The sequence below is a fragment of the Aptenodytes patagonicus genome, chromosome Z, assembly GCF_965638725.1.
Source record: "Aptenodytes patagonicus chromosome Z, bAptPat1.pri.cur, whole genome shotgun sequence".
In the NCBI taxonomy this organism is placed as follows: Eukaryota; Metazoa; Chordata; class Aves; order Sphenisciformes; family Spheniscidae; genus Aptenodytes; species Aptenodytes patagonicus.
The window spans coordinates 71,534,742-71,548,798 of record NC_134982.1 but is presented as its reverse complement, the minus strand read 5'-3'; the positions used below and the strand labels follow the sequence as shown (position 1 = coordinate 71,548,798).

Below are 14,057 nucleotides of genomic sequence, written 5' to 3'. Positions count from 1 at the left end.
GGGGGAAGGACATCCTTAGCATGCTGCTGATTTTGATCTCTGTAAATACCACAGGGAATTTGAAATTCTTAAGCTTATATGAGAAAGAAGGGCAACTTTGAAAGGTAGAATGCAGTATATGTACAAACTAAACGTTAACATATCGATCAGGAAAAGAGGGGGTTAGTATGAAAGATGTTCTGTTTTATAACAGTTGCACACTGAGACTTGAAAATGCATGTCATTCAGTCATAAGGCACAATTTTTTTTCCTCTACAAAAATAATTATTTGGTATTGCAAATGGAAATAAGCTTGGAAGAAGAATGAAGTTTGAAGGTCACATTTTCTGATGATGTGAAAGAAGTGTAATTAGGAATATATAAGTTGGTGTTTAACTCCCTGTGTTCTGCTGAATTCCTTAGCTGAATTATATCCATCTACTGCTGTAAGAATATAAAGAAGTCTTAATTGCTGTCTCTTATGTGCAGAGAGTTAAGAAACAGGTGTGCTTTTAAGTGATGCTGGTCTGTTTTAACGCATCTGCTTTTCTTACCACGCTACAGTTCATCTTTCTGACCAAGCAGCTTAAACTTGCTGATAAATTCTGTGAGGTACAACTTAGGACCGTCTTCCCATCTGTAAGTGCCTAAGCGAATGCATAGTTCTCCAGGGTCCAAGGAAATTTAAAGGAAGTCTGAATTGATGTAGCACAGACACTGATAGGTCCAGAGGGAAATGTAGGCTACTAAGAATCAGCTGGGGTCTGTTTAGGAATGCATCTGAATTTGGCCATAAACTGATTAGTTTAATTATCCATATCCTTCCATTATATCTGAGATTTTAAGGATATCTAATAGGCATAAATAGGGGAATGGAAAGCAAATGTGAAAATACTCTTCTCTTAAACCTGATTGAGATATGGCTCAAGATAGTATTAAAGGTTATACTAGAATATGGAGTCTGGGATAAGTGTTGCTTCAGCTAGTTACTATTAACCAACTTTGCTGAATATACTGTAATTTTTTACATGTGCTCAGTTGTAGAACGTTACCATTATCAGTAGACATTTAGATATACAAACCAGCCTGTCCCTCCATCTGTTTGCTTCAGAATACTTGGCATTTATTTTGCAACGTCGTAAAGTAGTTACAGCTTTGCAGTTGAGAACTATTACAGCAATATCAATTTTTCATATTCAAGTTAGCTTTAAAACTAGAAGTTTGTCTTTTATTTATAACTCCTAGTGCCTTGCTCTCTGCTTATGCATGTGGTGGGGAGTTAAACGTGTGGAATACAGCTGGGCAATAAATAATGTTGCAAAACTCTGTCATTAGTAATAAAGCTTTTTGCAGTAGTACATTAAAACAGAAGTATCTAGAGCATTGGATTAAAAAAAAAACAAAAAAAACAAAAAAACCCAAACCAAACAAATCCTTTGATTGTAACCTACAATTTGCCTCTGCTTTCTGAAGTATTTTAAGGAGACATATTTTTTGCATGGTATCCACAGAAACATTGTGCAGCAAGAAGGTATTCATGTTTAAAATAAATTGTTAGCTGAAGCAATGGGAAATTGGAGACACTTATATCTTGTGTAGTTGAATCTTCATCATTTTATGCTGATGATCATGTTCAGCTAAAAATTCACCTAATTGTTTGCTGGTGGTTGTAAGCTAAGTGTATATTAAATGACTGTGGCTATTTTGTAGATTTAGCCTTACATTCAGAGTGGCTCTTTTGGACAGGATAGCATATTAATGTTGACTGGGAGCAGGAAGTTTTTATCTTCATTTTCCTTTCCCTTCTCTCCCCTCTTAGCACCCCTGCCCCCAAAGGAAATTTGGTTTTGAACAGCTGTTCTAGAGACTGGTGAAGATGTTATGTTTTTAAAAATGATACCAGACAATAAATGAGAAGATAGGTAAGAAGAGAAAACAACCCTGACCAGTTAAACTTATTAGAATTTCACAGAAGTTCTCAGGAGGCTGTAAATTGATACAGCCCTGGGGTGAGAGAAGAGGTAGAATGAAATCAGATTCCATCTAGATCTATAAAGGCAAAATGACACTAAAATTTAATTTTAACACTTAAAAATACATTCAGTAGTGATACATGGCCAAATATGTTAAACCGTACGTTTCAGAAAACTTATTACTATATTCCTTGCAATGGATTCAGAGTGATGTAAAGGTTTGTCTTGGGCAACACCTGCAATTCATGCAGACTTTTCCAGTAGTAAATGCAATGCTCTGTTATGTTTAACAGCAGATGAGCACATTGAACTTAACAGCAACTTTATTTAGCTGAAGATGCTGCACATCACCTCTTTAGCTCTGCTCGCCGAGTGTATCACTCCAGTGCTGTCCCTGCCACTCTTCATGGGTATTGAATCAGACAAAAAGCCTGTCTCCACATTTTCAAAGCTGCCCAAAGAACGAACGTTTGGTATTTTAGAGATTTCTTTGTCTTCATAAGAATAACATCTTCAACTATGTTTCTCTGATGCTATGAAGCTGTCACCCTGAAGGCTAAAATTGTTAAGAGTAGGAGCTAGGACTTCTACTGCCACAGCAACAAAGTTTGGGATGTAATTAGAAGAAGTATTAGAGTGAGTGAGTGTGACAATGGGAATAAATTCAGTTTAGTTTTCTGGTTACTCTGTTTAGTTTTCTTTCACATGAAGGTGATAACAGCAAAGAGAAAATGAGATGCCAGAAATGAGGGAAAGAGTAGAGTGAAGGTGAGGAATGGGAGGAAATTTATCAGGAAAGAGGAAAAGAGAATGATATATTTGATAGAAGGAAGGGAGAAAGAAGTTAGACATCCAGCAAATTACTGTTTTCTTATTTACGTTCCGGGAAACACATACTAGGTCAGAGACAACATCTGAAAACCTGTACGTGTAGATAAAAGAAGGCAACTTAGCTGCACTTTTCTAAGTAGGCTGAGACTCTTATCTGCACACGGTGACATTTAATTAAGTAGGTAAGCTGACAGTGATTTTTTTTTTATCCTATGTTTTAGTTATGGTTGAAAAAGTATTGCCACTTGTAATTTTGTATCTTCATCTGAGCAAAGTTCCATAAGGTAGATTAGGAATTTGCCTACTCTGGGGGCTTTAGCAATATTCTATCTATACAGTCATTTTAATACTATTTTACTGAGTAATTAAAGAACTGGATGGTAACCTCATCCTGTGACACATTGTTTTAATTGCAGTTATTTGTGTTCACACAGAATAAAGCAAATAAATGAATAATGGATATTTCAGCTAAAAATAGGGGGCCATCAACCTGCTCAGGTGTAGCTTTTTCTTGTAGGGACCTAGTTATGATATGGTGGTTTTGTGGTCTATATAGGAACTCCTGATCACATAACAATGATCGTTTGGCACCTTCCTCGAGGGGCCCATACTAGTGAGAAATTTAATATTGTAAAAATAACATTTTTAACTGGTGCCACACTTCTGCATGTTTTTTTGTGACACTGCTCTCTGCTGAAGTGATGTAGTAGACGTAACAGGTTTTTACACACAGAAACAATTCTGTTTTAGCAGAGGATTAAGTGCAGATAAACAACATATTTCATAAAAGATTGTTATATCCTCTCTCCCATTGACACTCCCACTCCCACCCCCAGATCAGAAACACCGCCTGGCATGGCATGCTTTCTTTTAGATCTCCACAGACATTTGCCTGCCACAATGCAACGTAAATTTTGTCTTAGTTATCAGACTGTGATTATTAAATAATAATAATGGGAAGAGAGATGTCAGCCTGTTCATAAAGCATAGTGATTTTTTTTTAGTATAAGAAGAACCTGAATTAAAAGGACCATGCTTTTTTCATTTGCATACCCTATCTTATAGCTTACAGTAATTAATGTAGTTAGAGGAAAATATGAAAGACAAGCTTTTCAATTTCTTTTCTTTGTGTGTGTGTGAGAAGTTGATCTTGCTTGCTGATCTGAAGTAGTACCAGAAGATGCCCGTCTTGAATGAGACATAGAGCTCGGAGAAATAAGATCTGGTGGTTGGAGGTGTCATGTACCCACTGCCCCTCTCTGGAGGCATTGCAAAACTGTCGTATTGAAATCCAGCACTCTTCTGCCAGAAACCATGCAAGAGATGACCCTGACTATTCATTGTGACTGATAAACTTTAAGATATATATCATATCTTCCTTTTATTCTGAATCTTCTCTTTTCAGTTCGCTTCCTTCTGTTCAAACACCAAAATCCTTCTGGAACGGCAAATGCCAAACAAACATCCAGGCTGAAATGGTAGATCCATTTGCTATTAGCGTATCTTTCTTCTTTCCTCTACCCCCTTTCTTTTCTGAAGAAACCACTTGTTTGCTTTCTCTTTGTTTCTTAGCTGTTAGAAAGCCTTTAAAAATGCTTTTACTTCCCTGTCACGGCATTATGCTCTTTGGAGGGAGGATCAGCTGGAGTCATGGCAAAGAGAACTGCTGTCCTGGTAGTTTTATTTTGTATTCACCATATGATTCCCAGAATTGCATTGTTCCTTCACAGAGGGGGAAGATTGTTCTCTCATGCAAATCACTGGTCCTTTGCTAGGCTTTTGTAGCCTTCCTGAAATTGTTGGAAAGGATCCTTCTTTCTGCAGAGTGGGGAGGAGGAATTGCACCAGACAGGCTGGCCCCAGTCATTTTATCCCTTTCCTGTGTCTTACAGCTCCTTTTGAGGAGCAGGCACCAGGCAGTACCTATCCTGATTTCCCAGGGCTTCTGCTGCTCTTGTGCATTTGGTGCGCCAAATTCAGCAGCATTATTTGACTTAAATCGAGACTTGCATTGGTATGAGTGTACACAGAATCTGGCCCACAGCCTTGTCTGTATGCAAAAGTATTCTTGCTCATTTAAGCGGAATTGATAAATAGGCGTTTTTCTACTGATTTAAGTGGTACATGAAGTTGGTACCAGTTAAACAAAATTAGTGTGTATATGTTATTTCAGCTGGTAATATTTTGTGAGTAGAGGTGTCCACAGATTCAGTTTTCACAGAGCCTTGTTAGTGTTTATGGAAGCTGTTATCCTCAGGAATGCCTCCAAGCCTTGGAAAGTCTAGCAACAACACAGAGAATGTGCAGCAATAGTTAGGAATTTATTTTAAAAGAAGTGACAAAGCGAAGTAGAAGGAATAAAGCTAGAAACAGTCTGGATAGATCTGCACTGTGATTGAAAGTAGGAGACATTAAACTACCTGTTTCTTGCAAGCGATTTAAGCAGGACAAATTTTAATTTAACCCCCATCTCCACAGACATCAGCACATGTGTGCAGAGGATTATTACCACCATCTGTTTTATCCACAGTAGTTTCCATCAATTGTGTTATTTTGCTTTTTTAGTGTTGAGCACTGTTTTGAAGCTGTTGTGTTAATTGTTAACTTAGGCTGAATCTGTGCATAGATGCCTATAGCAGTGTCAGCATGCTAAGATCATAACTGTTAGATTAATGAATGGAAGTATTAGCTCTGTGTCGGTGCAGTACATTAATAGCTGTGCAAATTCAATCAAATACACTACTGACTTTGTCTTTCTGTAATGGTATTTACCAGATCTTAGACGGACTGTTGAGAAAGATGAATGTAATCTTTTGTTTTTATCTGACTTAAAAATAAGGTAACAAAATAATTTTATTATTATTCTTCGCAGCAGGAAAATAGATGTACCTGTAGACTTGAATTCTTCAGAAATGGAATATGCATACATACATTGTGGTGAATGGAAGGGAAACTAACTGTTGGAACCATTATCTTTCATGTAGCTTAATCTCACATTCTGAATTATTGGAATGAATACCAAAAAGAAACAAAAAAGTATGCTTATTCCCTCCTTTTTTTTTTTCTTTTTCCTTCACAGAACCTGAATAAAGTGTTTGTAGAATTTAGTCATCAGGAGCTGTTTGAGTTCTATAACAAGGTCTGTAGATTTTACAATACTGTAGTTTCTTTGTAAACACCTTATGCTGCTCAGCAGGAAGTGTTGCCTATATGAATTAAATCTAATGAAACTGGAAGGAAAATGGATCGAGCTTTAATTAAGGCTGTTGGATTTGTTTGATCACATAAAGCATTTTCAAGAAGAGTCTGTGCATTCAAATTTGGAATAGGCAGGGCTTGGGTCATTGTAAGCGTACCTGGTGGTTAGATCGAGAGGAGTAGCTGATGGTTAACAATAAGGAGCTCTCTGGAAAGAGCATTTTCTGTTACAACTTCAGTTGAAATGCCAGGCTCGTAATCCAGTCAAAATGAACTCTGTTATTTTTTTACCTTGTTATTATGCATTGGAAATTCACAGCAAAACATCTGTGCATGTAGAAAAGGCAGTATTTAGACAACTGTTTCTTTAAAATTTGAATATTTAAACTGCAGCAATGAATTCTAATAGCTTCATGTAAAAACAAATATTCATGAGTACAGGATTTTTTTATTGCTATGTGAATAGATTTAGTTTGCATAGTTGAAGATATTGGAATGTGGGTTTTTTTGTTTTCATGTTTCTAAACAACATTTTATATAAGTGGAGTTTTTTCTCTCTTTTTTGTTCCTTTAAATAGCTGGAAACTATACAAGCACAGCTGGATTCCCTTACATGATGTTTTCGAAGACTTATTTCTCCATCACACTCCTGCCACCTCATTATTTTGAATTGAAGATAGATTGCCAAGCTGTGTTTGCTGAAGGATTCAGTGGGTTGCTTCCTGTAAAATTATATGGCTTATCTCCTTTTTAGACAGTAACATTAGCCGAGAGTCTTTGTTAAGAGTCTGAAGATTCTAATGGACTTTCTCTTGTTTTCTGAGCAGTTGTGAAGAATGGCTTTACTTGCAGAAAAGAAAAAAAAGAATGCTACTCTGCTTCAGAGATTTTTTTTTTTTGGTCCTGTTATGTGTGTTTCTTGATTCTGGTAGAAATTTGCATACTAGTGAGGGACCAGGAATAAAATCTATTTTTTAGACATAAAAGGAATGTAAAAGTAGTAAGAAAATACACAGCTAATAAAACATGATTGATAATGCTTATTGCAAATTTGTCAAAATAAATTCAGAGTTTAAAAATGGATTGGTTTAGTTTGGGCTATTTTAACTTCATTATCTTTGTTCTTTTTTAGTAGTTCTTTTTTTTTCTTCTAAATAATCAACAATGTCAGTGATTTCAGTGTTTACTGTTGGCACAGAGAATAAGTACAGCTTCTTAGCACTGCATGCATACCAATGAATCTAAGTAGTATGGTGTATAACTGGGGGGAGAAATCTCAGAGTATATAACAAAGAACACTGAAATAGTCTGACAGTCAGATTTCAGAAGGCTATTTGTTGATCCTTCCTAATGTTGTCCACCACCGTTTTTACATCGAACAGGCAGAAATAAAGTACGGTGACTTAAAGGCCAAGTTAGTCATATTTTCACACATTAGTTCAGATGAATGGAGGTTCATGAGCAGTATGAGCAGGTAAAAGTCATCTTAGTTCTTGTTTGTTGCCATTCATTGACAGGCAACTTCATTGCTGCACCTTGACAATGGGCACAGTATACAACTCTCTACTCTGGGCTAATAGAAGGTGAGAGGAAATAAAAGTCTTTGGCATTAGCTTGTCTTTCTTGCTCCTTAAGGGACTCCCTGAACAAGGCTTTTTTCTTCCAGATCCCTCAAGCAGGGATGGTTAATAGCCAACCAGCCAGTTTTCTTTTGAGATTTGTTTGCTCGTGACACTAGATATAAGGATAGCCAAAATGTATGTTTTGAATAGCTGGTGTTTAAGTCCTCTTGTGCCGGATTTCTTGCTTTGTTGCTTTTGGAGGGTTGTTTTGGACTGCTTGTGTTGCTTTATTAGGGATTGTGCTCTCACCTCTAGAATACTGAAGGGGTCTGCACCAGTTGTCTAAGCTGTGAGGTAATAGATTTAGAAGATAAAGTCATTAACAGCCTACGTGTGAGTAAAGGGTACTGAAGAGAAAAACCACGTTTATCATAGTCCCTAACTGAAACGCCAGATGATACTGTACCACTCTGGTAAGGTAACACTATTACCCTGTTGGAAAGCAGAAATGAGTCACTGTTGCATGGCAGAATCTTACCCTGTACACCTTGTGAGGCTGGCTGCCAAAATCAAGTCTTGTCTCAAGCCACTGGCAAACGTGCCTTATTGTCTGGGGATATAACACTCCCACCCACAGACATCATGTCCTCAGTCTGGCTATTCAGCAGCACCTTGCCGGCTCGCTCATCTCAGGCTGCATAGGTTGGTGTGTGTCTGCAGGTGAGCACATCCCCACCATTCCCTCTGCCTTGCCAGCGTTAGCAGCGCTTTGTAGTTGCGCAGCTAGGAAGATCCCATTCTTCTTGACGCTTAGGTCCTGGCTTCTCTAGTGGTCCTGTAGGACAGTATGTCGTGTGCTAGGACACTGCTCTTGAGTATTTTCCCTGCGTTTCCAGAGCTTAAGTTCTGGAAGTCAGGTCTGAAGTGAGTTGAAGACTCTCCTGTGTGGATGCAGGACATATTAAGGCAGTTGACTGAGTGTGAGAGAGGGGTTAAGTTATCTTTGTGAATATAGGCAGAGATTGATGAATCCTGGAGGAGGGGGTGAAGGCAGGACCAGTTTGGAGTGCAAGAAGCGTTGGACAAATTAGCAGGCACATCTGAAAAAAAAAAAAGAGAAGTCAAAGACAGAGTAGGAAGCAACTGGGCGTGGGAAAAAGGAAGGAGAGGACAGAATAATGGGTACTCCCAAGGGTAGAATTTGGGAGTTGGGAAACTATAAGGAAGAGAGGAGGAACACTGGAAAAGACAGCAAAAGTATATATTCAAAGAAAATACTAGGCAAAGGGGGAAAAAAACCTTATATAGTAGGGGAATGGGAAGAAAATTGGGGAAACAAAGTAAACCAGAGTTAACTATGAAAACTGTGGCCAGTTGTGTAACTGTATCTAGTATTTTGAACTAACCCGTAAGTGTCAGCCTTGGTGCAAATTTGGCCAAAATCAAATAAAAGTGTGGGATGACAAAGAAGAGCATTTTAAATCTGGCTTTAATAGGAAATATTTTCAAAGTGATAAAATATATGTTAAAGGAAAAAATAGAAAAAACAAAGCCTAAGATGGCAAGGATTCTGTAAAATTTATTAAGTGTTCATCCTTGTTTACAGATGGAGGAAGAGATTTATGATTTCTTTAGCAGTGGTTGCCTTTTCTTTTTTACTAAATGTACTGAATTTCTTGCTGTCAGAAGCCTTAATAAAAGCCATAGTACCTCATGGTAGGAAGTACAGTTCTTATCTTTTGTCAAGGAGCACTCATAAACAAACACTTAGTTTAGAAAGACTTTTCTGTATGTGACGTGAAGCTTTGGGGTTGTACATTATTAGGTAGCGATGGCATAACTAGTACCATCTTAGAGAAGAACATTGTCACTTATTTAAGTGCTCCTGTGTAAGGAGAGAAAATTGACTAACTGTGAAAGAGCAGAACTATTTCGGGTTTTTTTAATTAGGTCTTGCAGAAAAGAAGGCTTTTGTTCTGGTTGCTGCTCTCTGGCCTGAGTGGACCTGGAGAGGGGAAGATTGGTCTTCCCCTGAGAGCAGCTGCCCCTGCTTAGTTTGGATAAAGTCCTGGTGTCCCAGCAGTGTCAGGGAATGAGAGAAAAACAAGCACCAGTACAGACTGGGGGATGCCTGAGGAGGATGGGAGATCTGCTTGCAGTAGGGACTAGACCCACTGCCATACCTCAGGGGCGGTGGAAGGAAAAACACTTTACTGGGAGGAAGAAGGAATGTAGCCTAAGCAGAACTGAATATACCAGGTTGGTGTGGGAGCATAGGCAGAGGTGTGCATGCTGAAGGTCTTCAAGCTTTTGTTTTGCATTCTGGTAAAACATAGTTTTGAGGAGTGAGTCTTGTGGGTATTTTTGAGTTTTTACTGCAGAAAAGGAAAGGAATACGTCCCAGGCTGTCTTCAGTTCAGGGTCCTAGCAAAGCATTGGTCTATAATATATCTGGGGCATGATCCAGAACTGAAATTACCAAGGCTTCTGATAGTGTTGAAGGAAGGTATTTCCAGAGATTTACTGAGCTCTAAAACTGGAAATTTGAATGAGTAAGAATTACTAAATCTACTTTCAGATCTTTCAGTGCATTTTAAAAACATTTGATTAATCTTTGCTCAGACACTAAAGACAGTATTTTCTGTGACTGTACTTCTCTCAAAGCTATAATATAAAAATCTGCCTCAAACGGACCATTGGCAAAAGAAAGAAATCTTTCCGTTTGGGTGTAAACAAGCATCAGTATTGTTTTGACATGAAGACTTGGAGTTCTGGGTCTAAAATGAAAACCAGTGTGACAACTACCTTGAAAATACCAGCTTACTGGTAAAGAGCAACCATTTGTACATCATTTAGCAAAAACAACACTAATAGCACATTAATGCATGTTGAGTACAAATGTGTTAGATTATCTTTGCCCAGTTCAGCCTTAGGCATATAATTCTTGTTTCTCAACAAAATATGGAATGTCTGTAAGTTTCTGCATTCTATTTTTGTTGAAATAAAATATGTAGGTAGATAGACAAATATAACTTTACTATCTCAAATTTTGACTAATTGCCAAACCTGCTTTGGCTGTCCAGAGGAGGCTTTCAAATCCTCCTTTAATTCCTGGGTTTATTGACACACCAATTTTGAGTTATGACTTGCAGCTTCATTTCCTCCAGTCTGTGATTTTAAAGACTCTAAAGTCTTGTTCTTTCAAAGCATAAAGAATTTACTGAAATGCTAAGTCTTACATTGGTGAAAGGAACAAAAGCGTTTATTGTGATAAAATGGTATAAGCTCCCCATCACACTTGTTCCATCTCATATTCTCTGATTTCCAACAGCATCAGTAACATTTCATTGTTTGGCTGTATTGGCATATCACATCTTCAAAGATTATGAATTCACTCACATTACAGTAAAGAAATGACAGAGCTTAATAATGCCTATTGCCCAGTGAATAAGTATCGCATCATTTTGTGACCCTTGTATAGCTTATTTGACTAACGAAAATGAACAACACTGAGCCAGTGTGAGAAAGTTCCTTTTCTATGGATCAGCCAGACTGGCCTTCTGAATAACAGTGATTTCATCTAGGTGGATGAACTACGGTGCTGCTGTCTGATATGATGTTGATGGTATCTCATAAAGATAAGCTAATAAGACGCTTTTATCTGCAACTCTTGCATAAAGTGATTTCTAATTTCCATAGTAATTAATCAATTTTATTGGATTTTCCCTTTGCCTTTGTAATTGTGTTGATCCGACCAAATTATACACTGTAATTTTAATGGAAATAAAGTGTTTAGATGATCCCTTCATTTGTTCATTATTTTGTTTCTCAAGAGATAGGAGAAAATACTGGTCTGTTACAAACCAGATGCTGTCCAGCTGTGTTGAGCTATGTATCCAGGAAGCATTTGTTCCTCTCACTGACAAGATTAGTTCCTTCTCTACAAACTCCAAAGTATCTTCCATGGTTTTCCAAGGTTTTCTCTATTTACTGAAATCATAGGAAGGCAACGTGGAGCTCTACACATGTTGGAAGCATAACTGTCTTGACTGGCTGTTCAAATAAGATGATCACCTTGTTAGAGCAAATTCCTCTTCCAGTGGGACACTTTTAACTTCTTGTCATCACTGTTACCTTGACTGTCCCTCTGTGGTAATATACAGCATACCTTCAAGGAAATCTGGACAAATGTAGTATCTGTCTTTGAGATGACTGTACAGATTCACATGCGCAGGCAGCTAGCCTCTTCTGTAGAGTACTAGTTATGGGATTGGACATGCTGGAGCACAAGATTGTCTTTTTTGGAATTCACCCCCTGTCATTCAGGACAAGTGAAGGAAGGAGAAGCAGCACTCCCTGGTCAGGGCTAATGAGACTCCTCACATCTGCGCTGTGTTGGAAGGTTCATCCCATGAGGATTAATATGAAGAGCTCTGTGTACAGGTGAGCTGACTTTGTTTCTTCTCATTCCAATCCACAGGTTCAATAGTAGGGCAAGTTAACTAAATTGCATTTCATGGGCAGCATGAGAATGCTGTGCTTTTTCCATCACCCACTTGTTTGTTTTTCTGCCTCCAGACTGTTAAGAAATGCAGCTTTGTTAAAAAAGAAAAAAAAAAAAGCAGTTTGATTTAAGAAATTGTACAATTAATGTATACAGTAAGCATTTTGAAGAAGGTTTGCTTTTTTGGATTTGTTTCTACTTTTGAAGCATTTGCCATAGCCAATATCCTTGTAGGTAGCAGAGAATGAATCTGAGCAAAGCCCAGGGGAGTGAGGAAAGGACCGTGTCACCTGTTCCACCCACTGCTCCCTGTTGAGCATTGGGATGCAGCTTAGCCTATGAGCCTTGGCTTGCATCTCAGACTGCCAGTTAGGTGAGCTCTGCCTCTTTCCTGGACAACAGTGAGTCAGGAAAAGATTAGAGAAGCTGACTGCACTGGGCAAAACATAGCCTGGACTGAATGTTGTTAGCTTCACTCTTCACTTTGGAAGGGATGAGAATATTTTCTTCATGACAAGCAGCACTTTTGCCCAGATCTCCTCCGTCTGAGGAATGAGGTCAGAGGAGTAGTGCTTTGCATCCCTGATGTCTCAGTCAGGAGCTATGCCTTGTGATGGTGGGCCTCTGCCGTCTTCTCCTCTTCTAATTCCTAACACATTCCTGCCAGTTCCAGCTCATACACCATCTGGAGACAGGCACCGCAGACTTCAAGAACAAAAAAGGACCTTTCTCCTCCCCTGTTTCATCTCTGCTCCCAAGGGGACCCCTTCTCCTATCTCAGACCAGCATTCAAGCACAGCTCCGGGTAGGGTAAAGCTTCCATGGAAGTTGTCCTAGCACCCCAAGTTTGATACTCACTTTGAGAGAGTCCCAGGAAAGATCTATATGAGAAGGGAAATAAAACAAGACCAGCCTTTCGGGACAGGGGAATTACTAACCATTTCTGGAGCAAACTCTCAGTCCAACCTATCCAGTTGCTCCTTTGCAGCCAAACTCCTTACATGAATAAAATCATCCGTGTTTCCCCACATCATCCTTATGGATTGCAGCAAGCTAACTCATCCTTAGAATCTGATTTAGGGCAACATAAGTGAAGTACATCAGATAAATGTAGGAAAAACAAGCCCATAAATGTGAGCTGATCCCTTTGGAGCTGGGTTCACTCACTGTCTCTCACGGGATGAATGGCAGCGGTCCAAGTTTCTTACAAAATCTGATACTAAAACATAATCTTAAAAAAAAAAAATTATAAAGGACCAAAAAGGAAAAAATAAGCGGAGCAGAATCTCCTTTAAGCAAGAGAGCACAGTATATCACAGAGAACACTTGCAGTGAAATGGCGTTTTCTCAGTTCTTATTTGGGCGACACAGACTGCGTGCACTCTTCATTGCAACACCCAGTGAGTGACTTGGTGTCCTTTTAATGGTCTTCTGCAACTGAACTGCAGCTTCCCATACCCTGTCAGATGTCACCCTTGCATCTGCCCATCGAAAGTCTGTTTAGTAGCCTACTGATTGATTCCTTTGTGTCTCTAGTCAGTAGAAGGAGTGCCCTGAAGCCCTTCTATATGTTAGGACAGAGGACACAAGGCCCTGAATGACCTCATGCACAGTTGAGCAGTGCTGCTCTTACCTGCCTCTGCAAACAGTGCCCAACTGAGAAGGCAAAGCGCTTGGGGTAGTGTCTTTCTGGCTGAACAGGCTGTTTGTTAGGGTTGACAGACCAAATTTTGGGTTGGTGAATGTCGTATTTCTCAGCATTGAAGTCAGTAAGTTTTGAGATCAGTCTTCTCTTGGGAACAGAGAGGTTTTAAATGAATATTCAGTTGAAATGGTCAATATGAAAGAGAAGCCAAAGGTGGAGCTTACTCTGGTGCCTGGAGCAAAGTTCATGGTTTAACTACTATGTTAGATGAATAAAATCTACCCTTGAGTTCCTTCCAGGAGGGCCTGGATATGAATGTGTAAGAGTATCTGAGCAAAAGGTCATATCCCTGTGGTATAATGATT

The 14,057-nt window shown here is 38.8% G+C and overlaps 1 protein-coding gene across 1 annotated transcript in view; it reads left to right on the top strand.

The window, feature by feature from the left end:
* The window catches only part of COMMD10 (COMM domain containing 10), a 112,877-nt gene extending 101,526 nt beyond the window's left edge, over positions 1-11,351 (top strand). The window contains exons 6-7 of the mRNA XM_076362296.1: positions 5,863-5,922; positions 6,560-11,351. Of these exons, the coding sequence (XP_076218411.1) occupies positions 5,863-5,922; positions 6,560-6,598 (99 nt within the window). The 3' untranslated portion in view covers positions 6,599-11,351. The remainder of the gene's footprint in view (positions 1-5,862; positions 5,923-6,559) is intronic.
* The last annotated feature ends 2,706 nt before the right edge of the window (positions 11,352-14,057 follow it).